The following is a 21,175-nucleotide window of genomic DNA, read 5'->3' on the forward strand; positions in this document are numbered from 1 at the left end:
TGTAGAAGCAGCCGAAACTCTTCTAGAAAGAAAGCTGTTAAGAAATTTAGATTTGATTAGTGGCAAAACAGATTTGGAAGTTTCTTTAATTATGTATTTAGTAAGGTTGTGCAATAAGTTCTCTTATTTTTTTTTTAATTCAGAGGGGAGTATTTCGAACAAATAAATGGTCTACCTATGGGGGTCTCTTTACCCCCTTTAGTAGCTAATATTTTTGTGGAGAATATTTAAAACAATTGCGTTAGATTCATATTTTTTAAAACATATTTCTTGGCGCCGGTATATAGATGACATAATTTCAGTATGGGATTATGGGGAGAAGGAATTAAAAGGATTTTTGGAAAATCTTAATTGTTTGGTGGGGGGGGGGGGATTTAAAGTTTACTGTTGAATTGGAAACTTCCTTTTCTTGATGTTTTTCTTTTGAAAATGAAAATAGTCTGGATTTTTAAATTTATAGAAAACTGACAAATAACAATAGATTTTTATCTTATAGTTCCGATCACGCTCGCCAAGTAAAAATTGGTTTGATCCTTTCTTTAACTGACGAGATCTTTAGTATTTGCTCTACAAAATTTTTTGAGGAGCAGTTGTCTTTTCTAAGGAAAATACTAATAAGCAACATGTATCCAGAGTGGTTAATTAACCAGACTTTTTCAAAAAGAAGAAAAATGTTTCTAGAGATTTCTAAGGAAGTCTTGGAGACAACTCGGGAGAAGGGTATTTTTTGTTCCTTACTGTATTTACCCAGGCTAAGTGAAAAACTTAAAATAATTTTACAGAGTAATGGTCTAAGGGTAGCTTTAAAGAGTAATAATACTTTGGGTAGTTTTCTAAATCTGGGAAGGATCTAACTTCATCGGGACAACAAAGTGGGGTTTATCAGATCCCATGTACTTGCGGAAGCTCATATGTGGGATGCACTAACCAGAGTTTGGAAATGAGATTATTACAACACAAAGATTCTATTTCTTCGGCTTTCTTTTAGAACATATTTTCAATTTTCCAGACCATTTTATTCTGTTCGATAATGTCTCTTTGATTTCTAGGGACCGGGGTTTAAAGCAAAATTTTCGTGAAACTCTTGAAATAAAGAAAATCTTATTCAAGAATATAGCTATGAATCGTGACACAGGTGAATTTGAGCTGAACTCTATCCACGGTAATTTATTATAATCTGAAAGAGTTCAATTCACCCAATGTAGTTGACCTATGTCCAAGTGTTATATCATTGAAAGCTAATGAACCAAATCCAAGAAGGTCAAAGAGGCTAGCTTCTGCCTTTGCTTTGAAAAGAATTAGAGAATTAAACAATGTGTAGTTTTATTTGATTTCGTATATAAACTTTTGTTTTAAATTGTTTTCGTTTAGTTTTACTACTGATGACGGTCACTGTATATGTGACCGAAATATCTGGTATTTTTTGTAGATTTCTATACACTGTCCATTAAAAAGGATTTTATCCCTATTTTGAACTTTTATTTTATAGTAAAGATGTTCCATCATCTAACAAAAAATAAAACTCATTTTAAAATGTTCAGGCATAATTCCAGTTTTAAATTACAAAATTAAAATTATTGCTCATATTGTACCTTGAGTAAAATGTGATATATTTAAATACAAAAAATAAAATTCCCTTTTTCTAAAGATAATTCCGACATAAATTAAACGTCCCCTAATTGAGTTCAAATACCGTTCCCAAGAGTCTGAATTCTTAATCAGCATAAAGAATAACTGCCTTTTAGTTCCAGCCAAAACTCGGCGCTAATCACAGGAGATGGTTTTGAATTTCACCGAGAAGATTGGTAATAAAAAAAACTACTAAATACAATGTTTCGCAAAAAGTCTAAGTGATAAGAGAGTGTGAACGTTAGAATCATCGAAATATTTAAAACAAAATGATTGGATAAATAGTCCGTATAATATAGTGAGTTTGCGAACATAATTACAAAATAGCGGCCCCCTCCACAGGACTTGGGCCAATCGTGAAGAAAGCTTGTAATGCGCAGGAGTTCTATTTGTGTGCAATATAGTGAAAAAAACTATTTTTTGTTTCAATTACGGATTGTGTCTATTGCCGTCAACGTTATCTTTGAGAGCCAATTTATCCTTGCCTTTGTCGTTGTCATTTGAAGTGAAGCAATGCTGTACACCTAAGTATGTAAGTCATAATAAAACTATTGCTTTTCTACTTGTGTTTATTTTATATGTCTGTATCTGGTCGCACGACAGGTAATTAGTTCGTATGTCTCCAAGGCAAGTTCCCAGGGATCTGATTTCTACATAACATTAGAGGTAATTTATCTCCAGATAACTCAAAGAAAGGAGTTAAATTTATATAGTTACACATTTCATTTTCTCTCAAGAATTGAGGGTGGCGCGGTCATAAGTTTACTTCACTCCCCATTACTGTGGCGCGATCATAAACTTAATTTTCTCATTATTTTTAAAGCTTACCTAGCCTATTAATTAGCTTAAGAAGAATCACCCCGGAAGAACTGGAGCAATCGGTACACCACTTTAAATAATAATATTACATATGGCACAGCCCTTAGCACCGTAAGTGGCGCTATCGGAGAACTTATAAGGTGTAAGTTCACAGCCTTAAAGCATAACATTACATTGACACGGTCAATCTTTATTACCACAATTAAGGCCAAAACCAAAGACAATTCAATTTATTTACTTTTTGGTCGTGATTTTAGAATCCCCTATGATGAGATTATTGAATCTCGGCAGGATTACAATAGCTCGGAGGATTACAAACAAGAATTATTAAATAGGATGAGGAAAACTTATAAGATAGTTAAGCAAGAGTTGGAAAAATGTAAAATAAACCAAGAAATAAGAAACCAACCCAAAGTCAAGGGGAGCATTGACTTCAAGATAGGAGATTGCGTCTACCTAAAGAATGAGGTAAAAATGGAAGACAAAAAACTTCGCAACAAACATTCTGGACTGTACAGAATAGTCAAAAGGTACGATAACAATTATACTTTTAAAATGGAGAGCCCCGATAGTGGAAGAACTTACAAAGCACATGTTAGCCGAATAAAAAGAGCAAACTTTCCAGAGAGATGGGTATCACGTCCCTCCTCCATTGCTTCGTCAGATGGAGAAAATGAGCCCCCTAAATCAAGACTGGCAGAACTATAACTCTTTAATTTTAAACAAGAGTGTTTCGAGGATGAGAGTTACGAGGAAAACTTTGAAGAATTTTTAGCTATGAAAAATTTAGTTATTCCTAAAGGAAAATTCCTACTATCAGAGAGAATAAAAACGCCAAAAGATCAAAAAAGTTCATCATCAGAGAGCGCGTGAGAATTAGATTATATAATACTTCCAAAAACCCAATTTTTTCCTGATAGAATTTCGACCCCTTGTCCCCCCAAAAGATTTCCAGACGATATGGTTTCCCCACAAGAAACAGAAGAAAACGTAACGGCACAGTCAGCTAGAACGGTTAAGAAACCGGACAGATTAAAATACCCATAAAAATACAAAAAAAAGATTTTTATGCGTAGGCATCATAATGGAATAATAATTTAAAAACTTTTTATTTACGAGTAAAAACCATACAATTATAAAAATGCTGTAGAAAAATTTTATTCAATATATATCAGTTCCCAAAAACAAATTTTAATTAAAAGGCAACATTGCGTATAATTAATTCAAATAGTTTCCTTCAATACAAGAAACCTACACGTACCATTCCAGTACGATGTATCCAGTACAACTGAAAGAAGCCGTGTTAGGAAGTACTAAGCGAGAAATATTCATACACCTTAGAAATGATCTTTGGTTATTTTCTGTTCCAAAAGAAACTGTTGGAACTTTGTCTTGTTATAATAATACAGAAAGAATAAATCCAAGTTACAGGACGGCATTACTGTTACAAGATGTGGGTACGATACGATAACCATAAAACAAGGATGTCGACTTGTAACTAAAGAGTCAACTGTTCGAACGCCGTTAATTACCACGAGCGCGAATATAATAAGTCCTAAAATAATCAATTTTAAGGCAATTAACCTGTCGTACACTATTCCCAATATAGAGAGTGAGGAAATGAAAACCTCGATATTGTCCAAAATAGAAAAGAATAAAGGGACATTAACGCTTACAAACATAAGAGAAGCATTAGACTCCCAGATTCCCCTATTTACAAACGAGGACCAGAGATTAAAGTATGTGGATAATAGATACGGATTATTCTCAACCAATTGCTGGTGGAACATACTACTGACCGTATGTTTCGTGTTCACGATTTCCCTGACCATGCGATTCTTACTGACTTTTAATTATGGAAAAATCCTGAGACTAAGAAGGCAAAACCCAAGGGAAGAACACGGGGAAACGGCTGAAATGCAGAAGTTAAACCCGGAACCCCATGAGAACGTCTAAGCCAAGGAAAAGGGAAGACATTAGAAAAAGAGTGAGTATAGAGGTCTCCACTCGTCCTTGCTATGTCTTGTTCCCTCATTGTAGTATCGTTTACGTAAAACCGTCTGGCTATGACGCTGCAACATGCGTTTCTTGAATAGCACGGACGTGCATGAACAGTGAAGGCATGAAAAATGTTGTAAACTGAGACCTGAGATTTAATAATGTAGCGTAATTTATATTTAAATGGTTATTTTAAATCTAATACAGAATTAAATGATTGCTGAGAAAGATTAAGTTAAATTGTGTGAAAAAAAGTATGCCGAGGAAAATAATAAGGGAGATTACTTAAAGTTAAGAGAAGTAATCTCTTATATAAGAGAAATAACAATGCCAGTTTGTTAAAAACAATATATGCATATTAACATTGGCATATGCTTGATATTACCTTGTAGTAGAACGTTAACCATTTATTGTAACTAATCGTATTGTTTATTATATATTATGACTATTTGTTTTAAAGAACGTAGTCCAGTGCAGATACAGGCTAGTAGCATCTATTTTCATCATACCTCAACCAACGAAGAGTACTCACCATACATTCCTGGCAATTTTCATCCAAGCTTCGTCTACGATAATAATAGTTACCCTTGATTGTTGTTTCCTCGACCACGAACCATATTACGTATCATGTAAAATTATCTTTGAATCTCAGCATCCAGTGCATTATCGAACTATATAATCATATAAATCCTAAGATCCCCATCGAACAGTACAAGACATAAGTACCTAAATATCATCCATGATAATCCTTATGGACCCATGTACCATAGGACTATGTATAGTCATGATACTTGATGATCCCAAAAATTATTTATGTGACGCAGATTCAAGAGTCAAATCCCTTCGACCATCTCTCGGAATTCACCCTAGCCCCTCTATGTGAAAAGTTCATATTTCTGTTATCCTATAAATGTTAAGAGATAATTTCTGACAAATGGACCTGGAAACCAGCCACTGAATTACGGAAACCAAAATTAACGCCAGTGATTAACCCCTTAGTGACAATATACTCCTCCCGCAAGTTAAAGACAATATGTTGAAAGAGCCATTAAAGTTTGATGTCGACCCATTCCCAATCCAAACTTCAATTCCTCCGTGATTAACCTAGGAATCACCGCAAAGGTTAATAGACGCAAGCCATGCACTAACAATTTTATAAGTGAACTGTGATCCCTAAGTGCACAAATGAAGAATTTTATACGAGAAATAAATTCTATATGTGCCTTAAATTATCCCAAAAATGATATTCTGGGAATAAAATGAACGCACTCCCTGTGTTAAACCCCTTAATGATAAGACACCCTATGAACTATCAGAAATCAGGTGAGAATGAACTCTGATAGCATATTCCCACACCTGTAGTTGGAAGCATCATTTCCCAGTTGACAATTAGAGAAAGGTTGTCGTGTGAACACAATCCAGCTCGAAATGTTCCATGAAAAAACTATATTGTAAGTGCTTTAAAAATTTTGCCAAGACGAAAGGACTGAAGGACCATAATTCACAACAGAAGGATTGAGTATGCTAAAGAGACTCGAAGGTGATGAAATAGGTGTGAATTTACATCTTAATAACTTTGATAACTCAAAAATTCCAATATTCTATCATTAATGTTACGTAGCAAACATCCCCAGTGAAAGTGTGCTAATGCTACCAGTGAACGTGGTAAACCCAATATAGTGTGTTTTAAATCATTGTTATATGTAGTGTTTAGATGTTTAGATAGAGTTAGGTGTAGCGTTGTCGTACTATTCATTTAATGTAGTGTAGATAGGAAGCAGTGTGCCCTATAGTCAGCAAAATCAAAAAACTTGTAAAAGGTGAATCCTCAAAAAAAGTCTTATGTAAAGGTAGAATAGCCCCAACCTTGTTGGAAATGTAAAAGTCATCAGTGTTAGATGTAGAATTTTTTTTTTAGTATAGTAGCTAGGCTAGGACCATAAATAATCTTAGTCCAGTAGATGAACTTTAGAAAGGGATGTATAATAAAATAAGAAAAGTAATAGAGAAAATTTTTAGCACTCCTGATTAAGCTTTTATAAAAGTATAAAATAATACAATGTCAATTAAAATTACGTAGGACCAATAGTAAATAAATCGCGAATATTTGAAAAACCCAAGGGCAAGCAAATCCTAATTACGAGACGTCATTAAATATTGGGAAGGGTAATATGTACCTTGAGTTAAATGTGATATATTTAAATACAAAAAATAAAATTCCCTTTTTCTAAAGATAATTCCGACATAAATTAAACGTCCCCTAATTGAGTTCAAATACCGTTTCCAAGAGTCTAAATTCTTAATCAGCATAAAGAATAACTGCCTTTTAGTTCCAGCCAAAACTCGGCGCTAATCACGGAAGAGGGTTTTGAATTTCGCCGAGAAGATAGGTAATAAAAAAAACTACTAAATACAATGTTTCGCAAGAAGTCTAAGTTATAAGAGAGTGTGAACGTTAGAATCATCGAAATAATTAGAACAAAATTAGTGGATAAAAAGTCCGCATAATTTAGTGAGTTTGCGAACATAATTACAAAGTAGCGGCCCCCTCCACAGAACTTGGGCCAATCGTGAAAAAAGCTAGTAATGCGCAGGAGTTTCATTTGTGTGTGATATAGTGAAAAAAAAACAGTTTTTCGTTTTAATTATGGATTGTCTCTATTGCCATCAACATTATCTTTGAGAGCCAATTTATCCTTGCCTTTGTCGTTGTCATTTAAACTGAACCACTGCTGTACACCTAAATATGTAAGTCATAATAAAACTATTGCTTTTCTACTTGTGTTTATTTTATATGTCTGTATCTAGAAGCACGACAGGTAATTAGTACGTATGTCTCCAAGGTACGTTCCCAGGGATCTGATTTCTACATTACATTAGAGGTAATTTATCTCCAGGTAACTCAAGGAAAAGGAGTTAAATTTATATAGTTACACATTTTATTTTCTCTCAAAAATTGAGGGTGGCGCGGTCATAAATTTACTTCACTCCCCATTGCTGTGGCGTGATCATAAACTTAATTTTCTCATTATTTTTATAGCTTGCCTAGCCTATTAATTAGCTTAAGAAAAATCACCCCGGAAGAACTGGAGCAATCGATACACCACTTTAAATCATAATATTATATATGGCACAGCCCTTAGCGCTATAAGTGGCACTATCGGATAACTTATAAGGTGTAAGTTCACAGCCTTAAAGCATAATATTACATATGACGCAGTCAATCTTTATTACCACAATTAAGGCCAATCTATTTTTTTATCGCTACAATATTTCAAAAATATTTTTCCAGTTTATAACTTTATCGATTCTGAGCTAAAACTAAAATAAAATAAAAATTGATTTTTTTCAATTTTAACGTAATCACTTATTACAGCATATATGGTTATTACATATTTAAAATCATTCTAAAAGTGTAAAAGTTCCGTTTTCTAGAGTTTCGGTTACTATTGAGATGAGTCGCTCTTACTATACGGTTCTTTACCACGAACTTTTTGATAATAACCCTAATTACAAACAGAAAAAAATCCTACGGCTTTTTCTAATTTGGATTAGTATGAAACGAACCTCAAAGAATCAGGCAGCTAACTAAGTCCAATACATGCAATAGCTCGGTGTTCTAATGATCGTCTTTTAATATAATAATTATAGGTTTGATAACGTATCTGGACATTCCTCACGCAGTCATATCGGCAGGTTTTCTAAATTTAGTACACAAAATCATACTCAATGCTTTTTTGGGGATGAAAAGTACATAGAAGTGTATTGGTCAACTTCCGAGGTGAACCACAATCCATATTAAAATTCCGTTTCTTAGAGTTTCGGTTACTATTGAGACGAGTCGCTCTTACCATATAGTTCGTTACCACGAACTCTTTGAAAACAGGAAAAAGCCTATGGTTATTTTTAATGTAATGACTCTAACTGTTACTGGTGTGATTTGATCTGTTCTTGGTCTGATCAGATCTGTTATTTGTTTAATGTGAAGACACAAACAAGAAAAAGGTTTTTCTCAATGGCTTTTTAGCTTTTTCCTATGGCTTTTTCTTAATTGGAATATTGTTCTTTAGTGCATCAATTTTTCCAGGAGGGTTCATAAAGAATAAATCCAAAACCATGTCATTGTAAATAAATTTAAAGATAAGTTAAAGATAATTTCAAAACTTTATTATATGTCAGCAATTTCGGATGAAAATTACATACTTTCCATTTATAATGAACTGATTCGATCCTTTATGTACTAGTATAGACAGAGTTCGTTCTTCATTATATAAACATTTCAAAAATAATTCATACACTTTATACATTCCGGTGTACCGTCAATATGAAGGTTATTTAGTACTGATCGGACATTCTCCTGACTTTTCAACATTTTCCCAGCATAGTAATCACAGACAGAGAATGAATGTATGACATCCTCTTTCTAACCTGTGCAATCAATCAGCTGCTCTCTGTCATCTTCGGGTATGTCCTGTTGGAGATGTTCTAAAATCGCGGCCAACATTACATCAAAACCTTTCCTATTTGAAAGGAATTTTGAAAAGGGATTTTAGAGTCTTCAATTGGCATTTTGTTTTTATCTGCTCGCAACTGTCAAAATGCATTGTGGGGTATACAGTCTCACCGCGTTCCCAAGGAGATTGAAAAAGTGCAAGTCAGATTCTATGTTTAAACACCCCATTGTATGCTCTCTTCATTTTCTAGAAAACTGCTATATGAACCCACTGGATAGGACTTCAAGGTTGCGACATGATGCCGTTCCCTCTCTCCATCATAATGATGTATACTCAAAAAAGACTTAATACATGGTTCTCACAGCCAATTTTTGGCTGCATTTTAGTGATTTGCTCCCTTATTGTGCGTTATGCATTATACGGTTATGCGTTACTATGGTTCTGTAATTTCAATAATTATCACTATAGTGATATTGATTCGATATAGCGATTCGAAAGTGATATCCAATCAGTGATTTATAACATTTTTTATAGGCCAATATTTCGGATTCGGTAATTCAAAACTGTTGTATGATATTATCAATAAAATTCGATGAGCCCACCCCATTCGATGGCCCATGTTTCGAATACGTAATTCAAAAGGTGTACTGCGATATTGTTAATAAAATTCAATGAAGCACCTCATCGAGTGACCAGTGTTTCGGATACGATAGTTCAAAAGGTGTAGTGCGATATTGTTGATAAAATTCGATGAAGCAACTCATCGAGTGACCAGTGCTTTGTATACGATAATTCAAAAGATGTAGTTTGATATTGTTAAGAGTATTCGATGAACCACCCTATTCAATTACCAATGTTTCGGATACAGTAATTCAAAAATTTGAATTACCGTATCCGAAACACTGGTCATCGAATGAGGTGATTCATCGAATTTTATTAACAGCATCATTCAATACATTTAGAATTATCGTATCCGAAACATCGGTCATCGAATGGGGTGGTTCATCGAATTTTACTAATCGTATCATACAATACATTTAGAACTATCGTATCCAAAACATCGGTCATCGAATGGGGTGGTTCATTGAATTTTATTAACAATATCGCACGGTACCCTGAGTTCGAACCCAGCTGTAGCAGCACACCGCAGGGGTGATGCAAGAACTTTAGTAATCAAGAAGCATCGTCACGCATACAATCAGTTTCATCGGTAAAGTCGTGATGGATACGAAACAGTAACAAGAAAACTATACAAAAAATGAAAAAGAAAAAGGGAACTGCAAAAAACACTTAAGAAGTAATATTCCAAAATTTATACACGATTTATATTATTATGCACCACCTATTAGCTTCAAATATTTTGCAATGACTACTCTAGACTCCTTAGAGTCTCACAAGAACCCATTGGGTCATTTTGCAGAGGTTTGTTCAAGGTTGATATATTATCTTCAAAGTTGAGAGAAGTTTCCAATTCGGGGTTCGTGGTGTTAGTTACTAAGATATTTAGCTTCAAGCAATTTAGCTAATATGCTACTTGATTGCTTGGGCAAACTAATTTTCTTTGTCAAGTGTCCAAATGCTGTATGTTTAAATTTTTGCCAAAAATATGCTACCTTCTCAGAAGCATCTAGTTTACTGTTTACAAATGTAAGCTTTTAAAGCACTGTATGATAACACTTGGTCTATATAACACTTGGTCTATCCAGCCCTCAAAAGGAGCTTCTTAGCTCCTTTTGCAATAGCCAGAGATACTCAAGATGAGGGTTCTCAAGACACCTCCAATTTGATGGCATAAATTTGATCAAGATTGCAAGCCCTTTTGGGGCAAAGTCCTTTTTATATAATTTGCAGATACGAGTTATCCGCGCTACAAAGTGTCTCACCTTGAAATGGATACAGGAAAAAGACTAACATTTTTATTGTATACCACAGTTCCAAAAACAAATATACCTAGTGCTTTTTGGGTTTCTTCAAGCCACACACAGTAAGTAAAGCGTCAGGATTAAAGTCACGGCCTCTGAACTGACGGAAAAGCTCATTTGAATCTTGCATCCCAGAATTGGCTAAGAATGTATTTCTCAATCTAAAAAAATAAAAAAAGACAAGACATTTATGAAAATGTGGTATAAAACTTCACTGCATAATATGAGGATAAAAAACCCTATACTTGCGTTTCAGCAGGATGCATACAGGTGCGACCCGCATGGAGGTGGAAAGATCTGAGCCTTCTTCCTGAGAAGGGAGATCAAAATTAGCCAGCAGTGAGTTTTTAAGCCACTATTTTCTAATTTTTCCAGGGCTCTTAAGATTGATCTTAGATGAGGGATAATCCTCCTCACCCATGGGAAGATTGCCCATGAGGCAGATTATAGAAAAGCGTGAGAGATAAAAGGTGTTAGTCGTTTTTTATTATAATGCCCTCAACTGAATATAATGCCCTCAATGCCCTCCTCACCCATGGGAAAATCGCCCATGAGGCAGATTATAGAGAAGCGTGAGAGATAAAAGGTGTTAGTCGTTTTTTATTATAATGCCCTCAATTGAATATAATGCCCTCAATGCCCTCCTCACCCATGGGAAGATTGCCCATGAGGCAGATTATAGAGAAGCGTGAGAGATAAAAGGTCTTAGTCGTTTTTTATTATAATGCCCTAATCATCAATTGAAAAAACAAACAAACAGAATTCATGGTTTATTTTAGATTCTAAACCAAGAACTTCGTTTTTTTTCTAAACTTGTCTAAAGTTAAGACGCTAAGACCCTTTAAAATCATTTATTTACCCTGAAAAATCGCAGGGCCATCGAGATAGGTGTTGGGGGAAGGTGGGGATAACAAGGACCAGAGTTCCGTTGGGCCAAGAGCTAATAATGGTTCAGAATTTTTGGTTTATTTTGTCTTGACAGATCTCCAGGTTAAAATTTTGAAGATTTTTTTATGACTTTATGATAGATGATTAAGAATTTAAATGAGCTCAACTGAAATGAAGACGTTTTGATAGGCGATTAAAATACAAATGAAAACTGCATATAACTAAACTGCACCCAACCTAAAGTTTGTTTGCCTTCGTGAATCAGCCATGGGATCTAAAAAATTAAGAAAGCGTAAGTCTAATCTTATTTTTTTCTTTTAAAAAGTATAAAACTTTTTACGTTCTTAACGTTTAGTTCTTTACTTCTAGTGCTGTACTGACACTTAATATTAATATCATATAGCACATGTCTGATGTTGCACTGATCGCCTATTTTTACCAAAACAGGACAGGAAACATTTCGCCTCTTTTGCGTTTCCGATGAAACATTCACTTTTTGAGCAAAATATATAAAAGAGATAATATGGGAGGGAGAGGTAGAGAGGTAAAATATCATCAAGAAGACTTGGGTTAGTTTTCATTCCAAAATAATTTTGCGTGACAAATGAATAAACTCTAGCTTTAGGCTTTAAACATTTTCAGGAAATTGGAAATAATTAATGAAGTATTTTTGTTGATTCAAATGTGTTTTTTAGTTTGAGGACACTGTGCAAGAGAAAGGGGGAACGGGCTGGTCATAACTCTCATCGACCTTGAAAATCATTAAAGTAAATTTAAAAATCAGTAAAAGTAAGCACTAAACCGACTATACAAAACAATGAAATGAATCGTTTAAAAAGTTAATAATGAATTCGGTTCTAAAAAAAAAATATATATATATATTAGCATTATTGACCAGACGACATATCAAAATTCAAAATTAAATAATTTATAAAAAATATACTAAAAATTTAACTGAAACAATAATTACAATAAATTATGGCAGTTCAAAATCTTGTAAAACAAAACATACGTCCAAATAACATCTTTCATAGCTTCGAATTTCAATAAATAAAGAAATAACGCCAAAAATTGTAAATGACAAACTACAATAAAACTGAAACTTATAAGAAGCTGCCAATAGTATATCATCCTCTTTCTCAGTTGAATAATTGGAAGATAAAGGTTTAGTCATAAAAATGGTTTTTGCCACACACCTTAGATGTCTAAAAAAAATCTTCCTTGTAGAAATACTTACTACTATTACTAACAACTCACTGCAGCACCTAACCTTCTGAGGCCAACACAGCTACGCCCACTCACTCTCAACCCCAATATATTTATAGCTTCCCTCTTTAAACCCTCCCAAGAAGTTCCCACTTTCCTTAAATATTTCCTTACAACATCCTTCCCTACCCCATTTGGGGATGAACTTGAGCTTGGCCTTATATGGTTGGTCAATAAGAACTATCTTTGGCAATAAGTCATCCGCAGAACGTGTCCTAGCCATATTAACCTTTCTCTCATTATAGCTCTAAAAGCGGGATTGAACCATATCTTTCGTACAGCAACAACTTTTTAAGACGTGGCATCTCGATTTGGAATGGTCTCTTTTTGAGAGAGGCTATTCCTGAAAACCCATTAAATCTGATCTTTCATTTCAATTCAACCGACACAGTTCCAGGGAAGAAACCTAGGTACACTAGTGGCAGAAAGTATTGGCACATCAGGCACTTAATATTTAGTGGCCTGGCACCATGAATTATGTCATAAAAGTAATATTTTCTTACTTACTGCAGCTAATGAGCCGTAGTTAGTTTCTGGAATCCAGTAAGTATTTTCTTCTCTGGCTACATATATTTAAGCGCCGTTTATGCAAGCAGATACACCACTTCCTAGCCGGAGGGCCATGAAACGGATGTCACACTGCCGATTCCAACTATATTGATATCTAGTAACGATAACTATATCCAGAGTGAAGATGGCAGTAATGTATTTCTTATACTCAGGCTATATAATTTAAAACGGCACATTTACTGTACCTGCCGCTTAATATCCTGCATTGTGATGATCTGAAGAGGAAAAGATAGAGAGATAACAGAGCAGGAGATGGAGAAAGAGAGAAAGCTTGTAGTTTCCAATCTTTATATGGTGCATGACACTCATTATAAATTGTAACAAATTTAAAAAAATATATACCTTTGACCAACGTCTTTAAATTGTGCTGAATTATTCAAACCGGCCTCTTGAAAAGAAGCAAAGATATCTGCACCGATCATACGAGCCCACAGATGACAATAGTAAGCAGCGGCCCAATTTTCAGAAAATATGTCAACAAACGAAGAGGGATGGTTGTCTTCACCGTCTAGCGGGAATGACATATACTCGGGCCAGAGTTTCTTGGTTACGTCAAGCCAGTACGTTTTCCTAAAAAAAAACAAAAATATTTAAAGAGTTTTGACGGAAGGTCCATAACAACGATGTTTTTAAAGAGAAAAAAAAGAAAAAAATACCAAATACAAATATAACAACCTAAGCTGACCAACGCAGTTTCCCCAATTTTTATTTATTTATTCATTTATTATTATTATTATTACTTATTTGCAAACGACATACAAAAGTAGGAAGACAGAGCATAAGCAAAAGAGAAAAAGAAAAAAAAATTCCACAATAAATACAAGAAAAAACAATTAACAAACACAACAAGCACTTTAGTAAGTGAAGTACTTGTCATTTATTATCCTGAAGACCAAGGATAGTTCAGCTTAGATAGACTTCAGCTAATATGTTCATTTATCATCCTTTCATAATTAATTACTATTTTTGTAATTTGTTTATTGCTTACTTATTTATTCATTTTATTCAATTATCTACGTAATTTACTTGTTCTTTCATTTTTGGATTTTATTTGCTATTTGAATAGCTACTGACTTGTGTTTTTTTTCTATAGCCTTTAAAAGTAAAGATTAATGCCCTAATATGAGCACAATTCAACTATTAAAATGAAACTAGGTAAATGAAAATATAAAAAAAACTAAATAATTATTCAATTGAATATTAAAATGAATAAAAAATATTGAAGTGAGTTATTAAAACAATTGTTTTTTTTTATGTCCGTTAGGCCAAAACCACACTTAAGACACATTTTCGAGACCACATTACTCACGAACGATTCCACAGAAGCGTGCGTGAAACCACTTCTGGTTGGTGTACCAAGGACAGTGAAAATGAAATGGGTTTGAATATGCCTTTGTGTTTACAATATGTTTGTGCTCTGTGTTACCACTGTGAATGTGCTTAATTACCAAGGGCAGTGTAAGCACGATTGTTCGAATCTGAATATTTGTGTCTGATGTGTTTGTGCTCTTTGTTGTCACTGTGTTTGCGCTTAACTGCCAAGGACAGTGAAAATGAAACCTGATTATTTGACTTAACCAAGTGGAAACTTACAAAATCATGTAAATATTTAGAAATTAGGAAAAACCAATAGTCGAATTGTTAATGAAAAAAGACTTGAGTGGTCTGTGTTAGTAGTGGGTATTAAATTAAAAAAATCTTAGGTAGAAAATCCGCAATAAAAGCTAAAAGCATATACAGGGTCATATCCAAAATTTTCGTTCGGGGGGGGGGGGTATTTTTTTGGAGAGGGGAGGTGTTTTTTCGTTGGGGGGGGGGGCAAACACAAAACAAAACGCATAAAAAATGTATTTTGATGCATTATTATTAAGTTTTTACGAGTCGGACAAACATTTCAGGGGAGGGGGTTCAAACCCCATCAGCTGAATACGGCCTTGAACATATGGCACCAGATAGCTTTTAAAGCTTTAGTGGTACTTGTATGACATACCCCCTGCAGCTCAAGTTAGTCATGTATTGACGCACTGTAAACCGGTTTCTTCCGCTAGTTTCTTTCAACTTAGCGTGAAAAAAAGACAAAGAGAAGTGACAGAATAGATGGGAAATATATAATTTGGGCTATATATTTCCACATTATGGGTGGTGGTGGGGGGGTAAAGGATTTGGACAGTGTGAAGTCAGGGAAGAATTCTTACTTCATAATATCAGAATAATTGTAGCTAACACATTTCGCATGCAGACCCGCTGTACTTTACCCCCCCCCCCCCCTAATGTGCAAATATATAGCCCAAATTTGTTTCCAAAATATTATATTTTATAATATTTAGGTATATTTTATTAGGATTAACCTAACTTCGCTTGTTGGGCTGCAGGGGGTATATCATACAAGTACCGTTTTAGTTTTCCTTTGAGTTGTCTTTGAGAATCAACAGATTATTAATTGTTGAATCTTAGGGATAACAGGCATTGTCAAATGCAACTAATTAGTTTAGCTTATTTATAACGCAGTTTAGTGCGGCAGCACGGATGAAATTGTTATACTGTTCAAAATCTTCATAATTTTGAAACAACGAGAATAGAAATCTTAGAAAATTCCGGTTTTCAGTTGTGAATAGACCAAAGACGGGTCCAATAGGCAAAAAAAAAGTCTTTTAGTTTGATGTTCTTGATACTTTAAGATCCGACAATAAATTATGTTAAATGTGATTTGATTGCTGTGACAATAAATATACGTCTTTTCATTGTTATTATTCCAGACCGTACTTCTTCAAGAATTAAGTACAGTGAAAGTACCAAGGGCAGTGAAAATAAAATTGAATTGCTTGAACTGTTTGAATGGAAATCTTAAATACCTAAAACTTTAAACTAAATACCTAAAACAATGTTACACACCTAACAACAACCTCAAACACCTAAACAACCTTAAATATCAAACAGCCTTAAAAACTTAAACAATCTTAAATACCCAAACAACCTTAAATACAAGAACAACCTTAGATACCCAAACAGCCTTAACTATCTAAACAGCCTTAGGTACCCAAACAACCTTAAATACCCAAGCAACCTTTAATAACTAAAACAATCAAGAATTCAAGTTTTGACAAAAAAAAGGCTGCATATGAAGTTTTCGCATTTTTGGGTGCCAAATTAAAATAAAAGAATATAGGTGAAGAATTTTCTCAAAAACATGTACCACCAAATAGCTTCCTAAAGGGAAAAATAAATACATTCTTAGACCACACTGGCTATACATGACAAATGAAACTCAGAGAGGAAAGAAAATAACAAAATGAAAAATAAATAAAAAAAAGGTGAAAAAACGAGCATTTTCAGCCAGTGGCGAACCATGAAAAAGAAGAAATAAGCAAATATTTCGACAAGGACCTCCGCCGAGTCCTCCTCAGTGCTAAACACAAAAGAAAGAAAAGAAAAAGAAACCAACGAAAATCGAACCTTTCGAAGTTTACTTGTCAACGACAGAACAGAAACTAAATAAAAACCAGGTTGGAATCAATGAAAAAGAAAACTACCAAGATGATTTGGAAATAATCCTTTGTTTTGCTACTGCTATGACTGGCCTACAAATTCGTTCATCATTTGATGTCCAAATAGGTTCTTTCAAGTTATACCGGATGAAAATATTGATTGAGTCCTTCAAAATTAAACTGTCGTAAATGGGGCTTAATGAAATATCTCCAGTATCTCTATTTATTGCTAAATTTTGGTTCATGTATTTTTTATCTCAATTACCTCTTTAAAAGTTTGTGGTAGGCCATTTACAGTAGATATTTAGGTTGCCTCGTCAAAAAGAACAATATAAATATCCCAAAAAGGCGTTTTTCAAAATCAGTGGGAGGGGGGGGGGGGAGAGGCCCCCTCCCAAGGGCAGATCCAGGATTTTTTTCGGGGTTTTTACTAATTTTTGACATTTTTATGGGGGGGGTTACTAATTTTTGACTCAGTTTTTGACTAATTTTACTGATTTTTACCTAGGTTTTACTAATTTTCGACTTATTGTCGACTCGGTCAAAAATTTCGGGGGGGTTCAAACTGGGTAACCCCCCCCCTGGGTACGGCCTTGCCCCCTCCATTGATGATATTGATGACGACTATGAGAATCAGCAAGATGTTCAGAAAATGATTTTCTCAAAACAACCAATTTCTATTTTGTACTAGGAAACACTGCTCGTGCAAGTTGTGAAAGGAAACATATCTCTATTTCTACTTCTTTGTTTATCACCAACGGTCGACTTTTTATATTAAACACTTTTCAAATTTTCAACTAATACTTACGAAGAGTAACATTCTAAATCAAAATGTGCCAAATACATTTCATTGCACAGGTCAAACGCCGACATATGTCTTTGGGAGTTCACCAACTTGTTAACTATGTCAGTTGGAATAGAATATCCACTCTCAAAATGACTGGAGATTCTCTCAATGATGGTAGCATCCATGGAAAGTAGTTGGAAAAATTCTCCTGGTGCTTCTATTGCCTCCCAGGGGGCATTATTAATAGGGTTGATCTCATGATAGGGTGATTTAGTCAAAAGAAGTTGCATTACAAAACCAACCTGAAAATAAAAACGTCTTAACTGAGGCAATTATAATATGAGTTCAAACTAGGAATTCAAGTTTTTTTTTACATACTTCAAGGCTACAACGAGAAGGTTTTTCTTCGTGAAAGAAAAGTAAGAACATCTAAATTGCTACAAGTGTTTCCTGTTTTAAGTAAAATTTCTATACAAGGATAATATGTTTCTTGTAATTAGAATGTTTGATGGTTTGTATATATATATATATATACACATATATATATATATATATATATATATATATATATATATATATATATATATATATATATATATATATATATATATATATATATATATATAACACATACACATACACATATATATATATATATATATATATATATATATATACATATATATATATATATATATATATATACACACACACACACACACACATATATATATATATATATATGTATATATATATATATATATATATATATATATATATATATATATATATATATATATATATATATATATATATATATATATATATATATATATATATATATATATATATATATATATATATATATATATATATATATATATATGGTTGATGGTTTGGGTATACTGTTTGGTCCTAGGTAGTTGGATGGATGTGTAAGGTGAGAGCCTCGTTCAAGTGCACATTTGTCTCAATTGCTGGATTAGGACGACAGTTTTTTTTTTTTTTTTTTTTTTTTTTTTTTTTTTTTTTTTTTGCCAAGTAATTACCTCTTAAACATAATATATATATATATATATATATATATATATATATATATATATATATATATATATATATATATATATATATACAAACCATCAAACATTCTAACATTATATATATATATATATATAATTTAAAATTGACGGCTCTGTCTTTCTGGATGAATGTCGACGGAGCGACCCATCAAAACGTACTAGCTAAACTCAGGACCATATCCAAGGATGTGTGCTACCATGTTTGCCCCCCCCCCTCCCCGCCCCCGAACCATTTCAGTGACTCGTAAATTGGTCTTGAAATTGCAGGGAAAAGAATATTTCCCCTAAAAAAAATAAAAAACATAAATAAATAAAAAGACTTCTCTGATTCATAAAATGGTCTTATAAATGCAGGTAAAAACACTTAACCCCTCCCCAGAAAAAATATTCTTTTGTACCCCCTCCCCCCCCCCAAAAAAAGGAGAAAAATCTGGATACGGCCCAACCTACACTCTTTTCTTGTATATTCGTATTTATAGAATCCATTTTAGTATTTTTCACTGCTACTACTAATTTATCATATCATACTAATTCCAAAGCAATTACTCATTCCTTTCAAAATAATTCTGTAATTGTTTCTGTGAAAAATATCCCAATTTTTCTTCTACCATGTACATGGTTTGAAAACTAGCGAGCTTTAAGCCGATGATTATAGCCTAGTCTTTTATAAATCAAAAGAAACCAAAATACATGAATAAAAAAACAAACTTTTAATTGAGATAGTGACACTATATATAATATTAACGCTCGAATATTTTGGCTTTACGTCCAGGAAGGCTTGATCAACAAAAACAAAGGAAAAAACTAGATTAAACATCTTAAATAAACAAGAAAATAACATAGATTGATGAAAACAAAGGACAAAAGGAAGGAAAAAAGGCAAGAACTCCCATATAAAAAAAATAAATTACCGTCTTGTGAAAGTTCTAAACCAACTCCAATATGGTGAGAAAACTCTTCAAAACCAAGAACAATCTATTTAGAGCCTACAAAGTTGGTCACAGAGACAAAGAGAGCTTACATGTAAACAATTTTGCGACTCAAAAATTTTGTGTTCTTTTTACTAGATTACAAAATTTCCAATCAGGTTATAAGATTCGTCATAAAGAGTATGGCAACTTATAAGAGTGGGAACTGGTGACAGTGTCACCGAAAAAAAACTATCAACGCCAGCTATCGTTTGCCGACACTTGGCATTTTCTCAAGAGCAATAATAAAAATAATTAATTTAATTAGTGTCATTGGTAAAATTAGGATAGTAATAAATGTCTGGCCTCAGTTCTTGATATAAAAACGATTATAAAACTTGAAAGATGTATCACCATCTATATCGCCAGACGCTACATGGCGTTGAGTTTTTTTTTCCTGTCTACGCTAGCGCAAAGTGTCTACTATTAAAAGTAACCCATACTCTTTGAAGCATCGTGGGAAGCAGTTCACTTGATGCAAGGTCCTGCCTTAAAAATATTAAAACGGTTTGACAACCTTTCAGGAGTAATTTATATTTCCAGAAAAAAGGAATAGTGAAATTGCCTCACGAAAGTACCTCATAACAATAATTCAAAGCAATTAACGCAAACAAGCAATTAATAAGAGAATAAGCATTTCTTCGTTTATGTAAAGAAGAAGATTGTCGATAAATAAACACAAAAGTAGAAATATATAAAAGAATCAAACAATTATGTTAGAAGTGTTACTTTTCGCGGAGCAAGTACTACTTAAGCAAAAGCTGATAAAGCATAAAAGCTGCATCTACTTATTTAAATTTTATTAACTTGAGGCATGTTTTTGCCTCATTCACGTTGGGACAGACTTGCTATATTAAATACGTAGTTGTGGTGCTAGGTATCCCTGTGCTAATTACGTAGGGTGTGCCCTCCTTCGTGTGCATTTTTGCAGTGGATTAACGTCTGCAGGAATAGTTGCAACCTAATAAAGAGAAAACTGAAGCCCATAGTAACCCAAAATTAAAAACCGGTTTATTAAATGGGTAAATGTCTAGTGTCAAATATTTCCCAATTGCCATCAGATTGGAAATAGTATATTACATTTAATTGAAAAGGGATTTTTAATTATGATGTTATTTATTTTGAAAAAACCAGAAACACATATTACACGACATTAAATCGAGATGAAAATTGCACGATAGAAATCGCCATTGTCAAAAATCTTTGACTGGAGGCATATTCAAAACCAAGAAAAATCACGTTTTTGCGTCGGTAGCAGCAATGTGTCCTTTTCCTGCTTTCTGTTAAATAGGGTCGATCGTGCCAGTGCC

At 33.6% G+C, this 21,175-nt stretch overlaps 1 protein-coding gene across 2 annotated transcripts in view; it reads right to left on the bottom strand.

The window, feature by feature from the left end:
- Positions 1-10,802: 10,802 nt before the first annotated feature.
- Positions 10,803-21,175, bottom strand: part of LOC148954339 (uncharacterized) — a 159,584-nt gene continuing 149,211 nt past the window's right edge. For both annotated transcript variants that reach the window (XM_089086270.1, XM_089086271.1), the window contains exons 12-14: positions 17,840-18,120; positions 13,889-14,116; positions 10,803-10,983 (exon numbers count right to left, since the gene is read on the bottom strand). In XM_089086270.1, the coding sequence (XP_088942396.1) occupies positions 10,851-10,983; positions 13,889-14,116; positions 17,840-18,120 (642 nt within the window). In that variant the 3' untranslated portion in view covers positions 10,803-10,850. The remainder of the gene's footprint in view (positions 10,984-13,888; positions 14,117-17,839; positions 18,121-21,175) is intronic.

Source organism: Artemia sp. Qi Xiang Cuo, chromosome 3 (assembly GCF_049724085.1).
Source record: "Artemia sp. Qi Xiang Cuo chromosome 3, ASM4972408v1, whole genome shotgun sequence".
In the NCBI taxonomy this organism is placed as follows: domain Eukaryota; kingdom Metazoa; phylum Arthropoda; class Branchiopoda; order Anostraca; family Artemiidae; genus Artemia; species Artemia sp. Qi Xiang Cuo.